The sequence below is a fragment of the Sorex fumeus genome, unplaced genomic scaffold (assembly GCF_029834395.1).
Source record: "Sorex fumeus unplaced genomic scaffold, SorFum_2.1 ptg000264l, whole genome shotgun sequence".
NCBI lineage: Eukaryota > Metazoa > Chordata > Mammalia > Eulipotyphla > Soricidae > Sorex > Sorex fumeus.
Window position 1 is genome coordinate 1,105,773 of NW_026606321.1, and position 27,053 is coordinate 1,132,825.

At 57.1% G+C, this 27,053-nt stretch overlaps 2 protein-coding genes across 3 annotated transcripts in view; one reads left to right on the top strand and one right to left on the bottom strand.

Annotated features, from left to right (window-relative positions):
• The window catches only part of ANKH (ANKH inorganic pyrophosphate transport regulator), a 326,406-nt gene that overhangs the window by 197,168 nt on the left and 102,185 nt on the right, over window positions 1-27,053 (top strand). The window lies entirely within an intron of this gene.
• Window positions 114-25,404, bottom strand: OTULINL (OTU deubiquitinase with linear linkage specificity like). The gene is made up of 8 exons (XM_056109066.1): window positions 25,304-25,404; window positions 9,141-9,300; window positions 8,936-8,967; window positions 8,543-8,634; window positions 7,041-7,190; window positions 3,989-4,117; window positions 1,775-2,044; window positions 114-287 (listed from the first exon to the last, which is right to left on the bottom strand). Exons 1-8 carry the CDS (start codon window positions 25,359-25,361, stop codon window positions 114-116), a joined length of 1,065 nt encoding a protein of 354 aa, XP_055965041.1. The 5' UTR covers window positions 25,362-25,404.

Consider the following 27,053-nt stretch of genomic DNA (forward strand, 5'->3'; position numbering starts at 1 on the left):
GGTGCCCGAGCCCAGGAAGAAGGTCCCACGCCCTCAGTGGCCACAAACGCTCCTGTTCACAGGTGAGCGCCATCGGTGGCAAGGCTGAGGAGCCGCACCCCATCCACGCAGCCCTAGAAGACGGGGATGTGGTAGTGGCAGTCATTCTCGGTCAGCAGGGGGACCAGTGGCCACTCCCGGGGAGGCTCCTCTGGGTAGCAGACCTCAAAGTCCCTGCAGTTAAACCGGAACGGTCGGAACACTTTTATCTTCACTTCCAGGGAGTGTCCAAGGATAAACAGATCCATCTGGAAAGGGGAGGAGACAGCGGTCACCCACACGCAGGCCCAGACTCCTGCCCCCTGCCTACCCCAGCCATAGTGCGTTCTGCTGTGGCTGCTGAGATGACAGGCTTGTTCCCAGGCCCCCCCGGGAGCCCAGAGTGGACAGAGAGGGAGAGACAATCATTCATTATGGGGCCCGGGCAGGGATGAAGGAATTGAAAGGGAAGCGGCCGATGAAAGAGAATAGACAGAGGGCGGGGAGCCCGGCAGGTAAGGGAGGCCCCTGAGCCTGCTGGGGGGGACCCCCCCCCCCACACACACACACACACACAGAGTCAGGCCCAGTGCCCGAGTCCTACAGGGGGTGGCCCCCAAGCAAAGAAAGAAACAAAACAGCTAATAAATCCAGAATAAATGCTCATCCGAAATATAATTCCCAAAAGTAGAGAGAGGGTATCACAGAAATTGCCTGTCATAGAGGCAGGGCGAGGACTGGGGTGGGGGGGTGGTGGTTAATGGGGACATTGGTGGTGGAACATTTGCACCGGTGGAGGGATGGGAGTTCTATCATTGGATCATTGTATGGCTGAATCTCAAACATTTGTTTGAGATTTGTAACTTTGTAACTGTATCTCCAGGTGATTCGATTTAAGAAAATAAAAAGAATAAAATGCACATCATGAAAACCACACTGTGGTAGGGCGTTTTCCTTGCACGTGGCTGACCCTGGTTCCACTCCCAGCATCCCAAATGATCCCCTGAGCACTGCCAGGAGTAATTCCTGAGTGCAAAGGCAGGAGTAACCCCTGCGCATGGCTGGGTGTGATCCAAAAAGCAAAACAACAACAAAAAAAAACCCATGCTGTTGAAAAAAATCCACTTGAAAAAGACCTGTTTTCCAACTAGGTTTTAAATATAATAAATAATAACAATTGAAAATCAATGTGTATACCAAATGCCAGCTAACTATGTGTGCGTCCAAGCAGAGCAAAACAAAACAAAGATCTCTACGGAGACAGGAAAACATTTTTTTCCTGGATTTAAAACAATTCAATGATGTCTTTCTCTCTGCTGCCAAGCAGCCACGGGACACCCTCCGGGTTCCCCTTGGCTGCGGGAGTGGCCGGCTGGGGGGAGAGGCCGAGAGAAGGGGGACGCTCAGCCACCTGCAGCAACCATAGAACAACAGGGCTTATCGCTATTTTTTTTTAGCATTTCCGGTCACACCTGGCAATGCACAGGGGCTCCTCCTGGCTCTGCACTCAGGAATCACCCCTAGTGGCTGGTGCTCAGGGGACCATATGGGATGCCGGGGATCAATGATAACACCCTTGCCGCTTTCCTATGGCTGCGGTCCGGCTTATCACTCTTATCCGCGTCTGGGTCTGGGTCCCATCGACCAGAGTTTCCCGGCAGCACCTCTTGTCACCGGCACGGACCTCCGCACACCCCTGCCTCTCTGCCCTCTCCCCCCTTCCTCAAACACACACTGATTCTTCCGCCCCATTGACCTGCTCGAGTCCACAAGTGTCGCCCACGGAATTCAGGTGATTCATCATGAAGCTTAGGGGGTCCGGGGAGGTTTCCCGGGAGAAGAGGATTCGGAAGAGAGGGGGGACGACCTTCTTCATCTTCATTTGTTCGTAAACTTCGGTGACTTGACAGAGCATGAGGAACTTCAAGGCTTCGTAGAGCTTGAACTCCAGGATGGCATCGGAGAAAAGGACATTGCACATCCTTCCTCGTTTGTGCTGGTCTCTGACCCCACTGAACTCGGTCCACTGAAAAGGCAGATGGACACATGACACGTGGAAGGACAAAGGCGCATGCAGAGAGGCCACCTTTCTGTAAAGCACAGCAGGGAGGGCATTTGCCTCGAATGTGGCCGGCCCAAGTTTGATCCCTGGCATCCCACCTGGTCTCCCAAGCACCACCAGGAGTGATTCCCGAGTGCAGAGCCAGGAGTATCCCCTGAGCATTGCTGGGTGTGATCGAAAAACAAAAGAACAACAACAAAAAAAAAAAAGAAAGAAAAGAGAAAACAAAACCAAAATACAGCATATTTAGAACCACCAGAGATGAATGGCAAGGTGAGCAACTCTGACTTTTTGCGTTTTTTCTTTTGACAGTTCATTTGCACAGGGCTCCCAAGTTCTGGGAAGACCAGGGGCCAATTCTGGTGCTACTTGGCCCAACTAGTCCAGATGGTCCTGCGCTGAGGCCCAGTGAGGTGGTACCGCTCAGACCCAGCAGAGCATGAGGCACTCAGGGATCTGCCTGGAAGTACTCTGGGGACATCCAGTGCTAGGGACCAAACTTGGGTCTTTGTACCCCAACTCTGGTGGTAACTCCCTGACCTCCAGCTGAGCTGATTCCAACCAGGAGTAAATGCTATTTTTACGACTCATCGGGTGCAGGACTAAGCAAGTCAGTGTTCTGAACACACCTTCAGATCCTGTGTGGACACAGGGGGTATTAGTGAACGCACAGGCATGAGCTCATTCAGCAGATTCTCACAGTAATGGCATGGGGATACGAGTCCAACCTCCACCTTACAGACCCGGAAGCTAGGATGCAGAAATGCTAGTTGGGGCCACACCAACAGCAAAGCTGGGAGGGAGCTTGCCTCGCACCTGGCCGGCCCGGGTTCAGTCCCTGTCACCCCGTACGGTCCCCTGAGCCCTGTGCCAGAAGTAAGCTATGAGAACCGCCAGATGTGGTCTCCAGATTAAAAAAAAAGGGGGGGCTGGAGCGATAGCACAGTGGTAGGGCGTGTGCCTTGCACACAGCCAACCCGGGTTCGATTCCCAGCATCCCATACGGTCCCCAGAGCACCGCCAGGAGCAATTCCTGAGCGCATGAACCAGGATGCCGAAAACTGCAATGATGATGGTCCTCATTTCCCTGACCCTGAAAGAGCCCCCAATGTGCCATCGGGCTACACTAGCACATGATGAGGACCCATGGAGACTTTACTGGCGCCGCTCGAGCAAATCGATGAACAAGGAGGTGACAGTGATAGTGATAGTGATGAACCAGGAGTAACCCCTGTGCATCGCGGGAGTGTAACCCAAAAAAGCAATGAATAAATAAAAATAAAAAGAAATGCTAGCTATATTTCCCGCCCCCCCAGGACTTATTTCAATGACCCCAAAAAATCTATGTCACTGTCAAAAAGCAGGAAAAATTCCTTGTTTTCCTTTTTTGTTTTGAGGTCACACCCATCGGAGCTCAGGGATCACTTCTGACCTGGTTCAGGGACCAGATGGGGCGTTGGGCTCAAGCCTGTTCAGCTGTGGGCAAGGCAAGAGATGTACCCTCTGTATTATCCTGCTGGCCCAAGGCAGGAAAAGTTCTCGGCCAAATGATAACATTTTGCTCCCCCACAGTTACGAGCAGGGCATATGCCAATGTGCTTGGCAGACACTAATGTGCTTTGCTTGCTTTTCTACCTCACCTTCTGGTGGGGAAACAGGCCTCCAGCCAGCCCACGGGCACCGAACATGAGGCACCGGCAGGGTGCGCCAGTGTCACCCCCGAAGAACGTTAAGGACCAGAGAACTGTCCTCGGCGCTCAGTGGGAAAGAGAAGGGTAGGGGAAACCCCCAACTCCCCCCCCCCCCGGCCCCCCGGCGTTTCTGTCTGCGTTTCCTGCTGACAGAGACACGGGTGGGTTCTGGGACACCCGTGCTCATTCCCCATCTCCTCCCAACCCGAATACCCACCTGGGTCTTCAGCAACTCCACGCATTTACGCAACTTTCCAAACACATTCGTGCCTGTGTACTTCTCGGGGCCGAAGCTGTATTGCTGGAGCCAGTTGCAGCCTTGCGAGAAGAGCAGCTTCTCGGGAAGCTGGGGAAGGAAGTGGAGGCCGGAGGGGGTCAGTTCCGAACACTGAGCCCCCACGACTGGGGATCTGTCACAGCGCGCAATCTCATCGCACTTGGCCATCTTTACTGAAAACACTGTGGCAGCGATCAAAAAAACTGGAGAGAGTACAGCAGGCAGGGCTTGCCTTGCATGCAACTGACCCAGGTTCGATCCCGGGCAGCCCTACCACAACAAGTCCCACCAAGAGTGATTCCTGAGTGCAGAGCCAGGAGTAAGGCCTGAGAATTGCTGGGTATGGACCCCAAAACAAAAGTGTGTGTGTGTGTGTGTGTGCGCGCGCGCGTGTGAGTGTGTGTGTGTGTTTGGCTTGGGATCATACCTGACAGTGCTCAGACCCAACTCCTAGCTCCATGCTCAGGGTTCAGGAGTCACTCCTGGTGGTTCTGGGGCCCATATGCAGTCCTGGGGACTGAGCTAGGATTGGCCATTGCAAAAAAAAAAAAAAACTTATCCCCTGTACAATTTCTCCAGCACATGGATACTATTCTTAATTTTGGGGGGGGGGGTACACCCGGCATTGCTCAGGGGTTATTCCTGACTCAGCACTCAGGAATTCTTTCTGGCGGTGCTCAGGGGACCATATGGGATGCCAGGGATCGAACCTGGGTCTGCTGCGTGAAAAGCAAATGCCCTTTCCACTATACTCTCACTCCTGCTCTCTTAATTTGGTTTTACAACTAATGAAAACCTTTATGTTTGATGTCTACAGAAACAACCTTTCAGGATAAGACACTTCTTAGACATCTGAGGTGTATCTCTTCAGAAATTATTTTGAACTAAGCGAGACAGAGTAGCAGGATCTCCCCAGGCAGTGCCTGGGCTTCAGAGGGCATGCTTTGGGCTTCCATCCTCGCTCTGAGACTCAGCAGCTCAGCCAGTCCTTACTCACCACAGAGAACTTCAACTCTGCTGCACCAAGCCCTCCACTGTGAGCCGAAGACTATGGTGTGTGTTTCACAAAACTCTCATGAGGGTGGAAAAAAAAGATAATGAGAGATGTAAGTCTAGCTTCCAAAAGTAACACCCCTATCTTATCCGGGGTTTTCCAGAGGAAATGGAACCAATGAAAACAACTCTGAATCAAGCAAATGTCACGGAAACAGAACCTGCGTAGCCCCCTTAACGTGGCTCCTTCCATTCTCTGCTCTTCTACCTCTAGATGCTCCTCTAGGTTAGGCCTGTACTACACTCACATGAATATCAGGGACAGGAACGTCAGTGCAGCGGGTGGGGCATCTGCCTTGCATGCAGCCAACCCTGGCTGGACCTCTGGCATTCCAGTTTTCTTCGAGCCCTGCCAGGAGTGATCCCCCACGCCTGCCCGAGTTAGGAGTAAGTCCTGAGCACCGCAGGGGGTGGCCTCCAGACCAAAAATAAAAAAATGAATAGGAATTCCTGTTCTTCATCAAGAATATATTTCACTGTCACCGTCACTGTCCTCCCGTTGTTATGATTTGCTCGAGCAGGCCCAGTAACTTTGTGAAACTTGTTGTTACTGTATTTGGCATATCGAGTACGTCACAGGGAGCTTGCCAGGCTCTGTTGTGCGGGCGAGATACTCTCGGTAGCTTGCCGGGCTCTCCGAGAGGGGCGGAGGAATCGAACTCGGGTTGGCCATGTCGGCTGCGTGCAAGGCAAACGCCCTACCCGCTGTGCTATTGCTCCGAAGAGCTGTCCACATTCAAAAACACAACAATCCAAAACACAAACAATCCAAAAAAAATGGACAAAATATTTTAACACTTCAGGAAGTCAATAGGGTGATAAATAAACGCATGAACAAGAAGCTCAACGCTTCGCTCTCTAGGTAGACTCGATGACATCAGCACACAAACACTCAACCAAAGCTAACGGACCATAAGAAGGGGCGCTTGCATGTGTGGAGGGGCGGGGGGTGCAAGATGGCAGTGCCACCAGGAAACAGCTGGGGAGACTTCTCCCAAGGCCCCTGCACACCTTCCCTTAGGTTCCCTGAGGCATTTGCAAAAGGAATGGAAACTTATGGTCACGAACATTCACGACAGTTTTAGTCACTGGTGCCAAAAAAAAGAAAGAAAGAAAGGAGAAGCCCTCCAGATGGTCCCTCCATGGGGAGGCGGAATGTGTCGTGCTTGATCAGGCCGAGGCGCTCACAGGAACAAGGGTGAGCTATCCATCCACGCATGCTCCGGGAAGAGCCCAACTCGCAAGGCAACGCATGACTCAGTTTCAACGGCAGTCATGCCTTACTGGAGAAAAAGGACCGAAGCCCTCTGGGGCCTCCAGGGGCTGGGGTGAGGGAAGCCTGAGTCTAAGGCATGGGAGGGGCTTCGAGGGGAGGGTGTCTGCCTTGCACGCGGCCCACCCAGGTCCGATTCCCAGCATCCCACATGGTCCCCCGAGCACCACCAGGAGTGATTCCTGAGTGCAGAGCCGGGAGGAACCCCTGAGCATCGCTGGGTGTGACCCAAAGAGCAACAACAACAACAACAACTTGTTGTTTTTGATGGTTCTGGAGCCAGACCCCATGGTGCTCAGGGTTACCCCTGGCTCTGCGCTCAGGGATCACTCTTTGTGGTGCTTCGGGGGGGGGTGGAATATGCCCCCACCAGGGAACACCAGCTATCGAACCCAGGCTGGCCACAAGCAACAGGGATGCCTTAACCCCTGAGCTGTCCTGCAGCCCTGAAAACGGGGGAGGACGCGGGTCCACACTGCCCGCCTTTGCAGACCGCCCTTCCCTGCAGAGCGCCCAGGCGCGCGCACGGCTCCCGGCGAGCACCCAGGGGAGGCCGCATTACACGCCCACACACAGACCCGGCTGGCATCGCCTTCCCGGATGGGGAGCCGGACGCGGAGCCCCTCCTCCAGCCCGCAGCCCTGTGTGCCCCACTGAGCTGCCTACCTTCACCATGTCCTTCTCCTTGGTCCAGGAGGGGAGCGGGAGGCCCTGGCTGAGCACCTGGAACAGCACCGCCCTCAGCGCCGTGTAGTGGTCACTTCTGACTGGCCGGATGCATTTGATGTGGCACCGCCGGGACAGCTCTACGTAAGCCTTTCGGGGCCATCGGGAGGAAGAAAGGGGGTCATTACTGCCACTGAACCAGCGCGGGAGGGCACGGGGCCTCGGTGCTGTCTTGGGTACTGCTGCGATGGGCCCCCCAAGACGAGAGCAATGAACGATGGGGCGGGAAGGTGAACCAGGTGCTCGCAGGCGGCCATGGAGACGGGCAACAGGGGTGGTGTCCACGTCAGGCGCTCAGAGCTGAGGTTCTTGGCTGGACAGGGCAATTTGGAGAGAGGATGGATGGGACTTGCCCGCAGTGAAAAATCCTTGATCGGGTCAGAACGTAGCCCAAGTGGGAAGGGTACTTGCCTTGTGTGAAGCCCATCCAGATTGGATCCCTGGCACCCATATGATCCCCTGGGTCCCTCCAGGAGTGACATCTGAGCACAGAGCCAGGAGCTAAGTAAGCCCTGAGCACTGCTGGGTGTGGTCCAAAAGCAAAAGCAAAAGCAAAAACAAAAAAAAAGAAAGAAGAAAGAGAAGGAAAGGAAAGGAAAGGAAAGGAAGGAAAGAAAGAAAGAAAGAAAGAAAGAAAGAAAACACCTTCCGTACTTTTGTTTCAGTGCTGGGGGACTGGTCCCTTCGCAGGGCTATTCAGCCAATCAACTTGGAGGGTTCAGTTCCTGCACTTAAGGATGTGAAGCTACTTGGGTCCTGAGGTACTGGGGACACCGGAGTGACACCTGGGGGTTCTGGGTGGCTTCCAGGACTGCACCCAGCAGTGACCCCGGGCCCAGGCAAGCCTTGCTCACACCCCGTCCTTTTAAGACTCTTCCCAGAAGCTTTTCCCCTAATGATAAGGCGAGGGAGCACTGCTAGGAATATCTGCCTCTGGTCCAGGGCGAGAGACAGAGCTCAGCGGAAGAGCACAGGTGGGACATGGTTGAGGCCCTGGGGTTTAGTCCCCAACACCTTACACATACACACACGCCAACATACTACCCAGTAAGACACACACACCAAGCATACACAGCCCCAACAAAACACACACACATAGTTCCAGCAACACACAGGAGTATGCCTAATGCACATGCCAACACACACACCCCACATGCAATACACACACATCCCCAGCAAAACATACAAATATTCCCAGCATCACACATATGAATTCCTAATACACATACGAACACACACACTCTGAGTGTTTGCTTCCTGATTTACACATACACACACACACACACACACACCCCATCTAAGCAAACACACGCCAACTGTTACCCACATACACACACACACCATCTCCTGTGTTTGCTTCCTAATTTCCATGCGTGCGTGCGCGCACACACACACACACACACACACATACACTGCTTCCTAATTTCCACGCACACACGCACCTTCTTCATCAGCGAGGCCTGGGGACTCTCTCCTCTCCACTCTCGGGCGCAGTAGCTGAGCAGATCAACCTCCGCCTCCACGCTCAGGTTCCCTGGGCCAACAAGAACACAGAGGCAGTTAGGGCCCCCGCTCCTGACCCCTCCCGCCCCTAAACGTGAGGTGCATGTACATGTCTGTGTGTGTGTGTTTGGAGGTGTGTGTTTGTGCATGCGTATGGAAATTAGAAAGCAAAACAGGAGATGGCGTGTAAGCATGTGGATAATTTAGGAAGCAAACACAGTTGTGTGTATTTGTTTGGATGGTGTGTGTGTGTGTATGTGTGCGTGTGCGCACAAGTATGGAAATTGGGAAGCAAACACAGGAGATGGAAACGTATGTGTGAAGATATTTACTTTTGAATTTTCTCTGCAGGTAGCCAATCCACCTAAAAGACAAAGGCAACAGTGTTAAATTCTTTGAGCACCAAGGCGATTGGAAATACTGAAGTCTGATCCCTTTTGACCTTTTTTGGGGGGATGCTCGGCTCCAACCCAGGTCCCCCACAAACCCCGTCCCCTCGGGCCCTTGCAGCAGTGCCACGCCAATATCGGTACCCACCACTTCAGCTGGTGCCCTGAAGACAGCTGCAGCCCCCGCAGGTAGCAGAGGGCCGCCATCAGGATGGATGTCACCAGGCCCACGGACCCCTTGGCTGTTCTCCATGCCACCTCCAAGGCTTGACCAGCAACCAGGACCCAGGAGTGAACCGGGCCACTGCCTGCGAAGGGTTAATAATAAAAGCAGCTCAACAACCTCACACCCGCTCTCAGTCTAGGCATGAGACACCGAGTCTCCTCGTTGGCGAACATGAACATGGGGTGGGAGCCAACCCCGCTGTGCTCAGGGGTCTCTCCTGGGAGGGCTTGGGGGGCCCTTTGGGATGCTGGGGATTAGACCGAGGATACCTGCCTGCTGTGGTATCTCTTCAGATCCATTTGTTGTTGTTGTTTTTAATGAATCACCATGAGATAGAGTTACAGACTTAAGCACTTTCGTGATTACGTTTCAGTCATACAATGATCGAGTACCCATCCCTCCACCAATGCCCATTCTCCACCACCAATGTTCCCAGTATCCCTCCCAACAACCCTACCCCACCCCCCACCTCGCCTCTGTGGCGGCACATTCCCTCTTACTCTCTCTCTCTTTCTCCTTTCGGGGTGTTGTGGTTTGCAATACAGGTACTAGGTGGCCATCACGTTGGGACCATAGCCTACTTTCGGCACACATCTCCCATCCCAAGTGAGCCCTGCAAGCATCCTTTACATGGTGCCCCCTTCTCTATCTGAGCTGCCTTTTCCCCCAGCATGTGAGTGAGGCCGGCTTCCGAGCCGTGGAGCGATCCTCCTGGCCCTTAGCCCTACTCTCCTTGGGTGTTAGTCTCCCATTAAGTTACTTTCAACATGAACATTTTTAAGGCCTTTCTACGGGTTAGGGATTCTGAGTCCCGACACGGCCTCGTTGGTGTCGGGAGGAACAGCTGACGACGACCGCCAATGACGGGTGCTCCCGGCTTGCCCAGACCAGAATCCAAAGCGGCCTCCAGCCCCTCTGCCCCCCCCCCGCCCGCTCACATCACAGGGCAGGGGCGCCTGCTGGCGAGAGTGCAGACGTTCTGCCAAGACCCCTGCTCTCCTCCCCTCCCTGCCTTCTTCCCCGACACACAGGCCATGAGGGTCACTTGCAGGGACAGAGCTTGCCTGGATTGACATTGCCACACCGACACCATCTGGGAACAAGCCCTGCCCAGTCTCCAAGTGACGTCTGCGTCTCTCCAGGCACAGGGGTCCCGCTGACCCCCCGCCCCCCACGGCTCCTCCACCTGCGACCTGCAGCCTTGTGAGCTCGTGCTCCTGGGGGTGAGGGGGGGCTGCACGTGGCTGCTGCCCCCTCCCTGGCCACGTGGTCTCTCCACCAGCCTGTGTCAGGTTGGGTGGCAGCATCTGCCTGAGAACCCATAGAAGCAGGTGGCGCCCTGGCACCCAGCCCGGGGTCCTGCCGCAACCGGAGGTCTGGCAGGGCCACTCAGGCCAAGCACAGCAGTCAGGGTTCAGGGGGCCCCAGATAGAATGTTTTAGGGGGCAGGAGGGGGCCCACAGAGCATGCTTCTGGAGCGAGGGTGGGGTCGTCTGTGGTGGCGCTCAGGGATCAGGCCAGTCACACGCTGCGACTCTCTGCCCTTTTCCCTGGCCCAGAAGCCCCAGGACCAGGCTGCACCTTCACCCCCATCCTCAGGCACACGGCCTGCCTGGGATCCTGCAGATAGGCACTTACCCTGCATGCACCCAACCTGGGATCCATCTGACATGGTCCCCCGAGTACTGCCGGGAGTGAGCCCCGAGCACAGAGTCGGAAGTGAGCCCTGAGCACAGAGCCGGGAATCAGTCCCAAGCACAGAGCCGGGAGTGAGCCCCGAGCAAAGAGCCGAGAGAGAGCCTTGAGCACAGAGCCAGAAGTCAGCCCTGAGCACTGCAGATGTGGCCCACATCTCATCTCTCACGCCCCCAAAAAGAGTCAAGCTTCTTTGTAACCCTTTGTTCTGCCCACCCCGAGGCTGGCTGCAGAAAGGAGGTCCCATGCACTGCTGTGACCCGGCAGCGAGCAGGCGAGGCTCAGGCACCCAAGCACGACCCGTGACAGAGCTCAGGACCCCCATGAGCCACCCAGGGCCCAGACGCAGCAGTATGTCTGCAACCCTCACACCGGCCTGCAATGCGGCCACAGCCCAGAACCGAACCCGCCCCCATAGCCGCTAGTTTGCATGGCTACTGATACTGTACTTCGATTTCTTTCTTTCCACTCTCGAAGGACGCCAAAGCTGAAATAACACAACACTCAAACAGGAAACCAGAAGAAGAAAGGGGGAAAAAACACACCTGAAAACAAAACTAAAAGACACCGCAAAGCCGGAAGCCGAGCGGTTAGCTGACGGGGCTGGGCCACCGGGACTCCGGGGCCTCGGGAGGGGTGGGGGTGGGGATGGGGGTGGGGGAGCTCAGCCCTACCTCGAGGGTGTCGGGGTGAGCCAGGCCATCCTCAGAGCCCGCTGCTGGCGCTGGTGGGGCTGCACAAGACCAACCCTAGTTCCAGGTCCAGGCGGTGCCCGACACGGCCAGGAGTGGACAGGGGAACCCCCCTTCCCAGGGCAGTTCCAAGTGGTATCACTTGTCTGGTGCCTGCAAGTATTGAACCACTGGTCCAGGAGGCTGAAAACCATGGGGTGGGACCTCCCCCCACGCTCTCCAGCACTGCTTAGGAGACCCTCCTGCACGTCCCCTCCCCCAAATCCCCAGGAAATTAGAATCAGTTTCTGGACCGATCACACAGAGGTGCCAGTTGAAGCCTCCTGCCCTTCCCTCTCCCCCTCCCCTGCACAGCTGCTGACCTGGGCAGTCCACAGTGGGCGACCCCACAGTGGGGGGCGGGGGCAGCAATAGGCCTCTGTGCCCATGCGCTGGTCACGGTGGTCACTCACTGAGAAGTCGGCGTGCGTGGAGACCCCCTGGACTCCCAAGGCAGCAGCGGCTGCAGGGAACGTGGCTCTGAGGGTCCCCGGAGGGGGCTGCAGCTGCTGCCCATGCCCTTGTGATGAGGGAACGTTGGGCACGGGGCCGATCCCGCTGCCAGGCATCCCCTCCTGCTAGGGGAAGGCCCGTGAGCAGCAGCACCCACACGGTTTTATCCTCCAAGTCCGAGCCGTGAGTCTGGGCCCCCGCCCCGCCGGCAATTTCCTCCAGACACGGGGCCCAGCTAGGGGCTGTCCGGGCCCCAGAGCAAGGCCACACGCGCGACCTGTCCGGCATGGCAAGACCTGTGTGTGGGAGTGTGCCTATAGGCGTGCGTACATAACTCTGTGTGTGTGTGCGTGCCTGTGTGTGCATGTGCAGGCCTGTGTGTGTGCCAGCATGCACACCTCTGTGTGCCTGTGTGTGTACATGCCTGTGTGTGTGGGCATGCATACCTGTGTGTACATGTGTGCTTGTCTGTGCACATGCATGCTTGTGTGCATGCCTGTGTGTGCGTCAGCATGCAAGCCTGTGTGTACATGCCTCTTTGTGTGCATGTGTGCATGCCTGTGTGTACATGTGTGCCTGTCTGTGCACACGCATGCTTGTGTGCATGCCTGTGTCTGCGTCAGCATGCAAGCCTCTGAGCGTGTGTACATTCCTCTGTGTGTGCAGGTGTGCATGCCTGTGTGTGCCAGCACGCATGTCTGTGTGCACATGTGTGGATGCCTGGATATCTGTCTGCATGCCTGTGTGTGTGCCAGCATGCACACCTGTGTGCTCATGTGCACGCATACATGCCTAAGTGTGTGCATGCATGCCTGTGTGTGTACATGCTTATGTGCGTATGGCTATGTGTGTCTGCATATATGCCGGTGTGTGTGTGTGTGTGTGTGTGTGTGTGTGTGCGCGCACATATGGGGCCCAAAGGCAGTGCCAGAACCAGAAGCGGTCCTGAGCACTGTTCTCTGTACTATCTCCCGGACCCTCTATCTGATGGGGCCTCGCCCCCCTAGCGGAAGCCCCCTCCTTTCTGAAGGCTGCCTCATTGATCCAAATCTCATGATTGTCTGATACTGGGTGAAGTTCCTCCTGGCCCCTTCACGGGGTCGAGACTGAGCCTTGAGGGCCAAGGCCATCCCCCCCCCACCACCTGCCCCCAGAACTTGAGGGTCTTCCACACTGCCTGGCCACCTCCACCAGTCAATTCTACGCTTAGTGTAAGCTGCCTGCTGGGACTGTGGTTGCCTTCTTCATGGAGGGGCGCAGAGAGAGGGTCTGTGTGGCACAAGGACCTCAGGCCTTGTCACCACCTGCTCAAGTCAGCCTGCAAGTAGGGCAGGGTCCCACGAAGGCTGTAGTCAGGCAACTGCCACCGGAAGTGGTGAGCTTCACATGAGTGTCACAAGCCCGGAAATGGTATTTGTTTGATTTTTGTTTCTCAGCAATTAAAAAAAAAAAATTGTTAAAAAAAAAAAACATTGTTGGGGCTTAAGTCCTACCCAAACAATTCAAGTTGGCCAGTGGGTGGTGCTCACTCACTCAAACCTAATTGGTCTTTTAAAAAAAATTTTTAAAAATTTTAAAAATCAAAAAAAAAAAAAATATATATATATATATATAGGAGCTACAGCGATAGTACAGCGGGGAGGGCGTTTGCCTTGCACGCTCAAACCCGGGTTCGATCCCTAGCATCCCATATGGTCTTCCAAGAGCCACCAGGAGTAATTCCTCAGTGCAGAGCTAGGAGTAACCCCTGGGCATCGCTGGGTGTGACCCAAAAAACCAATATATATATATATATATATATATATATATATATCAGTGCCATTCCATTCCCCAAACCTACCTTCTTCAGCTAAACAAATAGAGCACAACCCCTCCCAATTCAAGGCTTCTAAGGCCTCCATCACTCCCGTGCCCCCACTTTGGGAAGCACCACTGCAAACCAGCCCTTCTTTTTTCTTAAAGGTGGGCAACTGGGCCACACCTGGCCTGGGAAGGCTCAGGGATCACTCCTGGTTCTGTGCTTAGGGCTTCCTCCTGCGCTCAGAAATGGCTCCTGGCAGGACTGCGCAATCATATGCAGTGCTGTGACCCCTCTACTGATCTCTCTGGCTCCTACACCAGTTTTTTTAAACTTCTTTTTGTGACACCTTCTGCCTGGAGAAATTTGTTTTTGTTTTTTAAAAAAATTGTATTGAATCACCATAAAAGAGACCGTTACAAAGCTGTTCGCGATTGGGTTTCGGTCAACGTTCCAACAACCCGTCCCTGGAGAAATGTTTACGCTACCTAAAGTAGGTACGCGAATGACACACATGGGTAACAAGTCATAAAGAAATCAGGGTGGGGGTGGGGTGCTGGGCGTCACCGGCTCTGTGCTTGGGAGTGACCCCTGGTGGTGCTCGGGGGACCATAGGAGGGGCCAGGAATGGAAGGAAGGTTCAACGATGGGTTCAAATGCCATTAACCTCTGCCCTCTCTCTCTGGCTCCAAGATATTAATTCTGAAGCCAGCTGTGAAAAAGTTCCATGTTCCCGTAATGCATCGACAACCCGGTTTAGCAGCCACCTTCCAGGTGATCCGAACGGACCGAGCGGTCGTGGTTTACCAAGACTTGATCAGCCTACCTCTAATGGCAGCGCAGGGGCTGATGGCCCCCCATACCCCGAGACCCCCACAGCCCCAGCCAGTGGCAGGCAGAGAGGCCCCGGGGCGAGTCCCCTGCACCCAGAGGTACCCTGGGGCCTGGCTGCTCACTCCAGGGTGCAAGGTGGTCCACTTTTGGGGGGCACTTCCAGCTGGACGCTGTGGACAGGGCCCTGAAGCTGCTCTCAGCGGGCAGAAGCTCTGAGCAATGTTCCAGGGAGCCCGGAACCCGAGAAGGGAGTCTCCCCGCGGCCCGCCCTGCCCAGGCCTTTGTGGGGTGAGCGTTCCCTTCCTGAGGGGATGTGCCACAGCTGAGCCTGTGTCCTCTGATCTCAAACAGCCTCCAGGTCGCTAGAGGGAGAGGCTGGGGCAGGTGTGGTGCCCAGCTCTCTGTGCCCTGCCCTGGTGGATGTCCTGTCCCCATTCCCCCCCCACCCCACACACACACTGACCAGGGAGGCGATGGCGCCCGCTCTCTGCGCCGCCCTTGTGGTTGCTGGGCTCTGCCGCTCAGGGACACCCAGCCCTGCTGTCCACTCTGTAGCGAGCGGCAGTGCTCAGGGTGGTTTGCGAGCCCTGGACTGAGCAGCAAAACCTTCCTGACTGTCCGTCCCCTGCACTCAGACACTGTTGTGTCCGAGAGGCAAAACCTTCCTGGCTGTCCACCCCCTACACACACCCACACCCTGGCGGCCACTCCAGGGGGCTAGGAAGTGCCCAGGTGCTGGCCTCACTGCAGGGGGGCTGTTCCTTCCGCAACAGGGACCTACCTCAACACATCGCCCCCAACAACCCTGGAGCACAAGGGTGAGTGGGGAGGGGGGAGGCGCTGACCAGCTGCCATTCCTGGCCGTCTCTAACAACATGCCCCCCCCCCCTTACCTGGACCGCAGCCCTGCTTTCCTGCTTCCTTATTTATTTATCTCAGGGCTGGGGCCACACCTAGCTGTGCTCGGGGTTCACTCCCCGCTCTGTGCTCCGGGCTGATTCCTGGCTGTGTGGTCAGGGCACACTCCTGGCTCTGTGCTCGAGGCTCACTCCCGGCTCTGTGCTCAGGGCTCACTCCCGGCTCTGTGCTCGGGACTCACTCCCGACTCTGTGCTCGGGACTCACTCCCGACTCTGTGCTCAGGGTTCACTCCTGACTCCGTGCTCAGGGCTCATTCCTGGCAATCCTCGGGTAACCACAGGGGGTACTGGGGACGGAAGCAAGATGGGCCATGCACAAGGCCAGCACCCTAACTGCCCTCTGGCCGCAGCCCTCCGGCCCCAGCCTGGCTCTCCTACAGAGAACAGGGGCTTCACAGCCCGACCCCCAGGGCACTGTGTGTGCCGGGGGCCAGCATCCGTGCCACCCAGCGCTTCCAAACACAATCTGCCAGTACCATGGCACCCGCAGCACGACCCGAGTCTCAGAGGGAACCACACTACCCTGGCACCCCCGCGGGCGATCTGGACGACGGCTGCTCCTCACCCGTTCCAGCCTCTGCCCTGGGCCAGGCCTGTTATCTCAAATATGTCCTCATGCTCCAACAGGCACCGATTTATTTCCTAAACCGCCAGCTGGAGAAATCTTGTCAGGGAGAAAAATCTCACCCATCAGGTCAGCGGGTGCCCGCCGGTCAGTGAGGCCTGGCTTCCCTGCCCCCCTCCCCGTGCCCGGGGGCCAGTTTTCTTCTGCTCTTTCCTCTTGGGGCGGGCAGAGGGGGGTTAAACACCCAGCTGTATCAGAGTGCGTCTGCACCCGTGTTTCAGCTGACCTGGGCCTGTGTCCCACGCCGGTGAACGTCCGAAGGGCCAGGAGCGGCCTGCTCCCCAAGGCGTTCCCGGTGCCAGACCCATGCCAGACAGCGCATAGGTTCTGGAGCGAACATGAAACTGAGAGCATGAACTCAGCATCCAGCCACACGTCCCTGGGAGAGGGACTGGCGGTCTCCTTCTGCCTCCATCTCTCTTCTCTCAGAGTCCCAGATACGTGGCTGCTCGGAATGAAAGTAAGGGCCCTAGGTGTCAGCTCATGCCAACTGTGTGAATTCCTTTTTTTCTTTGTGGGTCACACCCAGCAACACTCCAGGTTACTCCTGGCGGTGCTTGGGGGACCATATAAGATGCCGGGGATTGGACCTGGGTCAGCCGTGTGCAAGGCAAAGGCCCCCCTCGCTGTACTATTGCTCCAGCCCCCTGGGTGAATTCTAAGAAAAGCAACGTGCTCTTTTGAGAAGGGGCCGTTGGGTGGTCTGTCTTGCTTACACCTGCCATCTCCCTACGGTGGAAGTCACTTACTCTCAATGTGAGTGTGATGGCTGGTGCCCAGCAGCCATCCTGGGCCATGAGGTAGCGGTCAACAGAGAGGCCAGACTCAGGGGCAGTACCAATACCAGAGGGTCTGTCCCAGCCCGGGGAGGTGCCCTCTGGCCTTCTACATGCATCACCTTCGGGGGGATGTTTTTGTTATTAAGTGTCAGAAGGTCTTGGATATGCTTCACCTTTGGGGGATGCTCTTGTTGCTAAGTGTCAAGAATGGCCTCCGCTTGCCGTCCACTGGCCCCCTTGAACCCACGACAGTAGGAAGTGAGAAGGTGAAGCGGAGACTTGGCAGGACAGTTTCCAGGTGCCGGAGACTCAGCATCCCTCCCTGGGCTCTGGAGGTGGGCAGGCCCAGCGCTGTCAGTGGTCAGAGGTCAGCAGGGACCACCACACCTCAGCGGCCCGTCAGGAGAGAGAGGGGTGAGTCGGGAGACCAGTCCTGCAGCTCACGAGGTACCAGGAAACAGCCCAGGCTCCAGGAAACTCAAGACCTTACTCCTAACCTACAAGGCCTGGGGCTGGGGAGGCAGTCCAGAGGTGATGGGGGGCACCTGCAGGACCCGAGTTCAATCCTCAGCACCACCTGAGCAACCTGGAGACCCCCAGAATCATCAAGTGTTGCCCCCAAAGGTCCCAGGAGGTAACGATGTGTTCCCCAAGACCCAGGGCCGAGAAGTACCCCTGGACCATAGCACATGGCACAGGACCACCAGCCAGCTGGGCAGGCCCCGCCCCCCTCTCGGGTCTCCTGAAGACCCCCTGCCAAAAAAATAGCTACAAAGAAGTTAAAACATGCCTAGCTACAAAGAAGTTAAAACATGCCTGGCTGGGAAGATGCCCTGAGCATTGTGGAGGACATCAAGATCCTGAAACCCACCAGCCAAGGCCCACCCCCACCAGGCCCCTCCCCCAAAGTTCACTGAAATCCCAGAAGACCCAAATGCACGTTCTGGTGAGTTTCTTTCCTTCTTTCTTTCTTTCCTTCCTTCCTTCATTCTTTTTTTCTTTTTGGTTCACACCCCAGGATGTTCAGTAGTTACTTCTGGCTCTGCACTCAGGAACCACTCCTGGCGGTGCTCGGGGGACTCTATGGGATGCTGAGAATCGAACCTGGGTCAGCCGTGTGCCAGGCAAATGCCCTACCAGCTGTGCTATTGCTCCAGCCCCTCTGATGAGTCTCTAAAGGCCAGCAGGAGCCCACACAGGGCCCAGGCCCGGAGGGAGGGTGCGGGAGAGCAGCACCGCTAAGGCCCCGCTGGCCCCCACGTGGACATCAGCAGGTGTTCAGAAAGGACAGGGGCTGGCTCGGGGACCCGGTGCCCAGTGCCCCGCTCCACATTCGAAGATTCGGAAGCGGTGACTGAGATGCCACAATTCCAGGAAAGGGGGGAAGGGAAGGAAGGAAAACAGGAGCAGCAGGAAGACCGAAGCAGATGCCGGACCGGGGCTCTGTCTCACGACCCGGCTCTCAGAGGAAGCCGCGGAGGGGCTGGACGCCAGGCTGCACCAGCCTCTCCGGGGGCCCTGAGCCCACAGCAGCCAACTGGGCTGGCTTGGCGGTTTGTTCTGTGTTTGTTTTGCTTCTGCTTATGTGGTTCTGTTTGGGGGCCAAACCCAGTGGCGCCCGGGAGGGCTTGCTCCCGGCTCTGCACTCAGGGTTCACTCCTGGCAGGCTGGGGGTGGGGGGGAATCAAACCCGGGTCGGCTGCACACAACGCAAGCACCAGGCCCCCATTCTATCTCTCAAGCCCACCTTGAGTCCAGTTTGTACGCTGATGGCAGCCAGTGCCCTGGGCATCCTCCAAACCAGATGGTGGTGATGTGTGTGTGTGTGGCGGGGGTCCTTCCTCTGGCCTCCCACTTCCCCTTTGCATCAGCCATTCTGCTTCCTCCATGCCGTCCCCCTGTCTCTGCCACTGGCTTTCTGGAACCGAGAGGCCTTCGTGTGGACACGGGCACCCACGACACTTGTTGGCAAGCCTTCTCCCAGCCTGGGCCAGAAGGACGTGCCTGCCTGCTTCTCCTACACCACGGAGATGGACCCTGTGGGCAACACCAGAATATTCTGGTCACACGCCGGTTGGCTTCTACTCTTCGTCCTTGGACCATCGGTGGCTACTCCAGGGTCCCCAGAGGGCTTCCCCTGGGACGTGAATGAGTTTGAACACTCACTCCTGATGGTGACAGTCACTTCTCTGCACTGGGGTGGGGGGGAGGAGGGGGGTTGTTGAGGGGGGAACTCAGCCGGGAGCCTGGCTTCTGATGGTCCCAGAGGTCAGGGGCCGGGTGGTTCCGGAAGCCAGGCTCTCCAGAAGACTCCAACCCCAGCAGTCATCAAATGCGGAACAGAGAAAGTCAAGCAGAGAAAGCAGGATGGAGACTCCCAGAGGCACAGTCCAAAGGCAGACGGAGCTCTGCTACAATACCAATGTCTCCAGGCAGAGTTCCACCTGCTATTTGGAGGGAGGCGGGGGATGGGGTGGGGGAGTTTTACGACCTAGAAAATCCCAACAACTGCCCGCATCAAGCGCCGTTCTCCGTGTCCTAGAAAGGAGCCACGGCATTTCCTTTATTTATTTATTTATTTATTTCCTCTTTTATTGATTTATTTTAAAAATGGAGCCACCAGTCTCTTCAAGTGCCAATTTCCAGAATGAGAAAACAGAAAAAATGGAACCTGGCCCAAATAAAAGATTACTGGAGCCAGGAGCACACAGAAACGTTTCCTGTGGATTTACTGGGAAGGGACACGGAGATGCTTTGCCATTACATTAATTACAAATCGACACCGGGGCAGACAAGCCTCCACTCTGAGGATGAAACTGTACAAGAAGTAACCAGACGGGACCAGAACGATAATACTGCAGGGAGGGCACTTGCCCTGCACAGAGCCGACCTGGGTTTGATCCCTAGCATCCTTTATGGTCCCGAGCACTGCTAGGAGTGATTCCTGAGTGCAGCGCCGAGAGGAAGCCATGAGCATTGCCAGGTGCTTCCCCCGCCCAAAAGGACGGGACCTTTCCTGGAGGATAACACCCCAGGGGACAGACACGGAGGTCCCGAGACTGCTGTGGGAGCCAGCAGTAAGCTGAATGTGCTCGCCTGAGAAAGGGCCATTTCCTACCTGGCAGGTTTGAGCTCGAGAGCCCTTCGTCACTGTCGCCCGGGTCTATGCACCCGCCCTGGGCACAGCAATGAAGGGGAGAATGTGACGACCCAACGTGCACTGACACCGGACGAAGCTGGCTCTCAGTTCAGAGCCAGAAGAGTTTCAAGAGACAGGAGCGGGAAGGAAGGGAGGATTAAGATGCGCTTGGGGGGGGGGGGAGGGATCCCCACTGCCGGGCTGGAATTCTGGGAACTCTGCACACAAGCTGAGCATCAAGGAAGCACCACGCAGATCACCAGGGCTGGTCAGCTCTGCACCATGTCCACATGTCCCTCTGTGATGGCAGCAGGAACGTTCCGGGGAGTTCCTGCCCCAAAGGACAGCACCCGTCCTACCCAGGGGGCCAGGGGAAGACCCCGTCCCTGCATCTGCCCAGAATCTCCACCTCTGGGCCTGGAGAGGCTGCAAAGTGCTGAAGTTCTTGCCTAGACGGTAGTTTGATCTGCCTCCCCAGGAACACAGATGGTCCCTGAGCCCCACCCATGTCAGGGGAAAGCTCGAGCAGTGAACAGCGTGAGCAGCGAGGGGCATAGCTCTAAACCAACCCCCTCAAACCATTTCCAATTTAGCCCAAACATAAGACAGCCCCCAGCTGTGGCCTAACTGACTTTGATCCATCTCCCAGAAAGGCAAGGGCAGACGCGTCCCGGGTGGGCCGGCGGCTTGACACCCGTCTCGGGATGCTGTGGGGTCTGAACCCCTCTGTGCACGCCTGGGCTTTTCACCCCAGCATTTGTTTTCTTGGCCCTCTGACCTCAAACTATTTTTAAAGAAGGAAAGAATTTTTCTCTAGGTGACCGCCAGCCCGGCAAGGATCCCAGCTCAGGGCCCCACTCCAGGGCACACGCTGTCCCACTGTCCAGTCTCGGGCCCCTCTGCCAGGGGTCAGCTCCTTGATGGCAGACACGAGCCTGGAGGGTGCCAGGTCTGAAAAAGATGCCAATTCCTAGGCCAGTTTGGCCACCCCCATTTGGCCACCTGTACCCCATTCTTTCTGCACCCCAGTTGGTGCTGGCCAGCCCCAGGGTGGGCAGTATTTGGATTTGGCCCAGCTCAGCAGAGATAAGGGGTCACCTGGGGAAAGGTCAGAGATGGCACCAGAAATGCTTCCCCAGTCTAAGGCCATGGTTGGACACCAGCTGACGGGGACACAGTCCTGAGCAGGGACTGTCCACTTCTGAGTGAGTGAGCATATATCGTAGGCTTTTAAGAATGGCGACAACCCCGTGCCAGGTTGTTTCACTCGGGGAACCCCAGAGGGGGCAGGGGAGAGCCCTTCCCACCCCAAGGGACCCAGCCCCAGCAGCTGAAAACCTCCAGAACTCAACCGCCGCCACACTCACAGCCGCTCTCCACACACTCGGGCTGACCCTCATCCACAAGTACACCTATTCCTGGACTGCGCAGCCACATTCGAGGCCACACAACTCTTCATACCACACACCCTACCCAAAGTCCAAGAGTACCGCACCATATTTTGATGGAGTTCAAAGTAGGAGGCAATCAATCTTACAGGGAAATATTTTTTTTACAAATATATATATATATATATATATAAATAAAATCACCCAAGGCACAAATTTTAACAACATTTTCCGCAGTTTTTTCATAACCAACAATACAAAATATATGATTTCGGTTCTGCTTTGGGACAGGGATTGGGGTTTGGGATGGAAACATCCCAAATATGGTGGTGGGAAGGTGTAAGGTGGTGGAATTGGTGTTTGAGTATTAAATGTAATGAAACATTGTGAACTAATTTATAAAATTTTTTAAAATTATTAAAAAAAAAAGAATGGTGACAACCCCACTCCCCCCCCCCAAAAAAAAAACTCCAACTGTCTTGGAGTCTAGGGTAATCCAGAAGCTGATTGGGTCAGAGAGGCAGCACCAGATTAAGGTCATGCATGCAGCTAAGCCTGTTGATCCTGGGCACCTCCTGTGGCCCGACCTTTGCAATGCATGATCCCTGGGCACAGAGCTAGAAGGCCCTGAGCTGTGCTAGGTGTGGCCCAAAAAATACCCTCCCCCCCGATAAAAATGAATTATTGAGTACTAATGATGGGCCATGCAAGGTTCTAGACCTTGGCAAGTAAAAACTGAGGCACTCAGAAAACATCGGCCACAGCTGCCCCTTTAAAACTTTTTATTTGGGGGCCAGCAGGGAGGGCATTTGACTTGCACGCTGCCAACCTGACCCGGGCTCAATCCCCAGCATCCTGTAGGGTCCCCTGAGCACCGCCAGGAGTAATTCTTGAGCCCAGAGCCAGGAGTCACCCCTGAGCATCTCTGGGTATGGTCAAAAAAAAATTTTTTTTAAAGACCTTTTCATTAGACCTGACTTCCCCGCCAATAACAAAAGCTTGCCCAGAACAGCATAAACTGGAAAGACGAAAGCAGAACTAGGGGACCCAGGTCAGCATGGAGCAGGCAGGGTTCTTGCTTGCACTTGGCTGGCCAGAGTTGGATCCTGGGCACCAAATATAGTCCCGCCAGGAGTGATCCTTGAGCACCGAGCCAGGAGCAAGGCCTGAGCACAGCCAGACACAGACTCCCCTCCAAAACCACACAAGAAGAAGGACAAGAAGGGGAGAGAGCTGCGGAGTGCCTGGCTGGAGTGGGTGCTCATGGCTGGTGGGTGCCGTCCTGCATTCTGGGCATGCCTGCCTCCTCCCCTCCCCCCCCCCACCGCCCCCAGCCAGCCCCGGGGCCACCAGGAAGCCTTGTAGCTCCTGAGAACAGGGCTGGAAATTAAGGTCCAGTCTTTCCCCCTCATTTCCTACACCACAAAGGGCCGTGGACTCTGCAAAGCACCACCAGTGGGCCTTGAAGCCCATGATCTTGAGGTTGGCCAGAGGCAAGAGTGCCTTGGGGCACCTCCACCCCCCAACCCTGCTCAAACTCAGGCTGCTGGGAACCCTGCGCCCCCTCCTCCCTGTCTCTGGCCTCGGGAGTCTCTGCCCTGCAGCTGTCCCCACTCTCTCTGTCCCATCTTCAGGATTCTCAATGGCGAGATCCTTAAAAGGCAACGGGGCAAAGGGCTGGCTCTTCCCCCACCGGGCCCCGCCCCTCCCTTAGGCTGTCGGATCATTCCCTCCTGCCTAGGATGTGAATCGGGCTCCAGGGATGTGTCTCAGGGGAAGAGGGCTGCCTGGCATGCGCTAAAGCCACGAGTTCGAGCCTCAGCAACACAACCAGGGTGGGCCCCTCCGACACTGCAAGAACAGGGAAAGGGAGAGGCTGTGGGACCCTGGTCTTTTTTACCCCAAGAATGGGGGGTTGGTTAAAGAGCTGCCCTGGGCTAACCCTGGCCACTGGCTCTGAGCCCCAGCCCACCCCTACCTCCCACATCTCCAGCAAAGAAGGGGAACTATGCTTCGCCGGGGGGGGGGGGGGGGGGGGGGGGGGGGGGGGGGGGGGGGGGGGGGGGGGGGGGGTGGAGTTTTCCATAACTTGATCCTGGAACCACATTCTTCCACTGCCGGACTCCTAGTGCGGACCCCGCTGGCAGGCGGCAGGCGAGAGGAAAGAATGTCACTGGCACACCTGGAACTCAGGGCAGGGAAAACTCCAGGCGATGACGTGACTCCCAGGGCGGGTACCTTTCAGCCTCCTAAACTAACCTTCCCCCCCCCCCCCCAGCTGGGCCCCTACTTCCATTTCCAACAGTTCCTTTCTCTGCCAAAAAACAAGCCAGCGAGAGGGGAAGAAAATAACATCATAAAACCTTCAGATGCCCACACCCACAGGAAATATTTGGCCAATTCTCTAACAACCCAAGGTGCAGAAAGGTTGCAAAATGAGTTCATTCTCCAAACCTCTGAGGGTGGGAGGGAAAGTGGGTCACAGAAATCTCACCTGGGCTGGGCCTGGACTCAGGGGGGTTCAGCGTGGGGGGGGGGTCTCACCTCTGACTTCCTGCCACATCCCACGAAGAAACCCCCCTCGAAAAAGAGGTACAGTGTGACTCAGAAATCACTCCAGCCGCAGACAGTCTCAAACAAGAAGTGCGGCACCTGCCAATCTGCCACAAGCCTGGAACCTAAACTCTGCTCACACCCCACCCCCAATTCACCGGTGGGCTCCCCCCGCCGTCGCGCCCAGGGGCTGGGCCCAGACCCCGGAAAGGAAACGCGCCCCACGCGGGGCAGCAGGCTCAGACTCCCGAGGGGCCCGGGCGAGGGCGCAGCTGGAGGAGGGAAGGAAAACCCCGGCCGCTCCCCGCCCGGCCACTCCCACCCGCCCGCGACGCCCAGCAGGGCCCGGGGCGCGCGCACGCAGGCGGGGCCCCCCCGCCACCACCCACGCACGCACGCACCCCCGCGCCACCTGCGCGGCCGCGGCCTCGCGCGCGCTTCTGCCGAAAGGCCGTTTCCCTGCGCCCCGCGGCGGCGGCCAAGGTGCGGGCCACATCCTCTGCCCGCGAGAGCGCGGACTCTGCGACTTCCCCCTGACGGGGGTCGCGGAAGGAAGCTCTCCGCGGGGGCCGGCCCCAACCCGCCGTCTGGGCGCCCCCTGCTGCGCCCTGCTCCGCCCCCCTGGACCCCCGCTCCACCCCTGCTCCCGCTCGCGCTCTCCTGCTCTCCCTGCTCCCTCCTCCCCCCCGCTCCCCACCTGCTCCTCCCGGCACCGCCTGCAACTCCCTCCCCTCTCGCACCTCCCTGCTCCCCCGGCACCCCTCCCCGCTCCCCACCTGCTCCTCCTGCTCCTCCCGGCACCGCCTGCAACTCCCTCCCCTCTCGCACCTCCCTGCTCCCCCGGCACCCCTCCCCGCTCCCCACCTGCTCCCCGGCACCCCTCCCCGCTCCCCACCTGCTCCCCGGCACCCCTCCTGCTCCCCTCCCGCTGCCCTCCGGGACGAGCCCGTCTCCCGGGGTCCAGCTCCCCGGCCAGCAGCTGGCCCGCCGCCAGGCCCTCCAGGGAGGCGTCCCCCAAGGCGGCCCGACGCCCCGACGCGGACACGCTGCCCGCACCCCCGGCCCCCGGGGCGCGCGGCTCTCCCAGCCCTGGGGATCCCTGCTGGGGTGCCCCCCGCCCCCCCCGCAACGCCGACCCTGAGCCCCGGGCAGCAGCGGCGGCGACGCCCACCTGCAGCTGGGGCTCGAGGCCGCTCCCGCGCCGCCGGGGGGCTCCTGGGCGCTGCCATGCCGACCGTCCGTCCGCGGCGCCCAAGGACTTCGCGGCGGCCGCCGGCCCGCGCCTCGACTCGCGGCCAGCCCGCGGGGCGCGGGGCGGGGACGACGGGCCACGCGCCGCCCACACGCCGAGTGACACACCGCACGGCCAATGGAAGGGAGCCGGGCGCGGTGGGCGGGGGCCGGGGGCGGGGCCTCCCGGGGACGGGACCCCGGCGTGGGCTGCGCCGGGCGCGGGGCGGCCCTGGGGATGCCGGAAGTGGCGCCGTCCCCCGGGACCCCCGGGCTTCCCGGCGCCTCGGGCACGCCCGGGCGCTCCCTGCCGCGGTCCTCGGGGACGCGAGCCCGGAGCCCCGGAGGGGGGCCGCGCGGGGCGAGCGATGGGGGAGCCTGGCGACCCTCGAGGGTCGGGCAGGTGCCGGCCCCGCCGCGCGTCGCGCCTGGCACTGCCCGCCCGGCCCCGCGCTCCCTCGAGTCTGCAGGGCGCAGGGTGCTCCCCGCCCGCGGTCGGCGGCCCGCGCTGCAGCTCACGGCCGGCTTAGCCTGCGCGTCACGGGCAAAATGAACCCGCTGATAACGCGGTTTATCGGAGGGGGGAGAGTGGGAGTGGAATACGCAGCTGCAGAAAGGCGCCCGCCCTGGGCTCTCGGTTTCCTGATCAGATGGGACAGCGCTCTTTTTTCTCCTTTTCAGAAGAAAGGGGAACAGGCTGAAAACTCTGCTCAACACTTCCTCTTTCTCCAATAGACACAATTCCAGGCGCAAGTGGGCGTGCGCGGTCGGAGAGTTTGGCACCTTCGACACAGAAATTCCATTGAGTTAAGGAACATGGAGAATTTTTGGAGGTTCCAGTGAACAGAGTAACGTGTGCACGGGATGAAATCCGTCCCCCTTCCCCCTTTTTCGGAGTCTCAGAGCAGATTAAGGGGGGAGGTCTCTGAACACCTGTTGTAGGCTAATAGAAATGGATTTTATGCCAAGGGGCGCTGATAAGTGACTCGAGATGCCCTGGTAAAACCTTAACACTTGTTTCTCATTCACTCCTCCTTACTGCCCATGGGGGCGGGGTGTCATTACCATTTCCAGGCGGGGTTCTGTTATGACTAGTCAGAGTCTGAACCTGGGTCTCATTTCTCCAGTCACGCACCATCTTGCCACCCCATGATTCACAGCCGACAAAAGAAAAATGTTCCCCAACTCTGGGTGCATGTTTGGAAACAGTTCTTTTATCCAAATCAGATTTCGGACAGGTCGTTTTTCTACAGCTATAAACCATGACTTGCGTGTACAGAGATATTTACTTGCAAACTAAATGACTTAAAATTACTGTGCCTCGTAAAGCCCAAACAAGATTATGAGCCACGATGAGTACAGATTGTCTCTCCTAGAAGCCGAAAATACCGGAGCTAATTTCTTGTGGCATAATAAAATAAAATTTGCTCAAGTCCTTTAACCGCAGAACCGGTGAGTCAGCCACGCTCTCCCACACGATCGTGTTCGTGACCACAGCCATTTCCACTCAGCCTGTCCTTCCCCTGAGCTCGTGTTAGGGATTCCGGGGCTTCTTGTGGTTTGCTGAAACGTTCCTTGCTACTCTAAACATCTCTGAGAGATTTCTTGGTGTGGTGCATGAAGCTAGATTGCTATCTGCTATCCACATGGTTTTACACATGTTATGAAACTCCTTTGTACTTCAGTTTTTT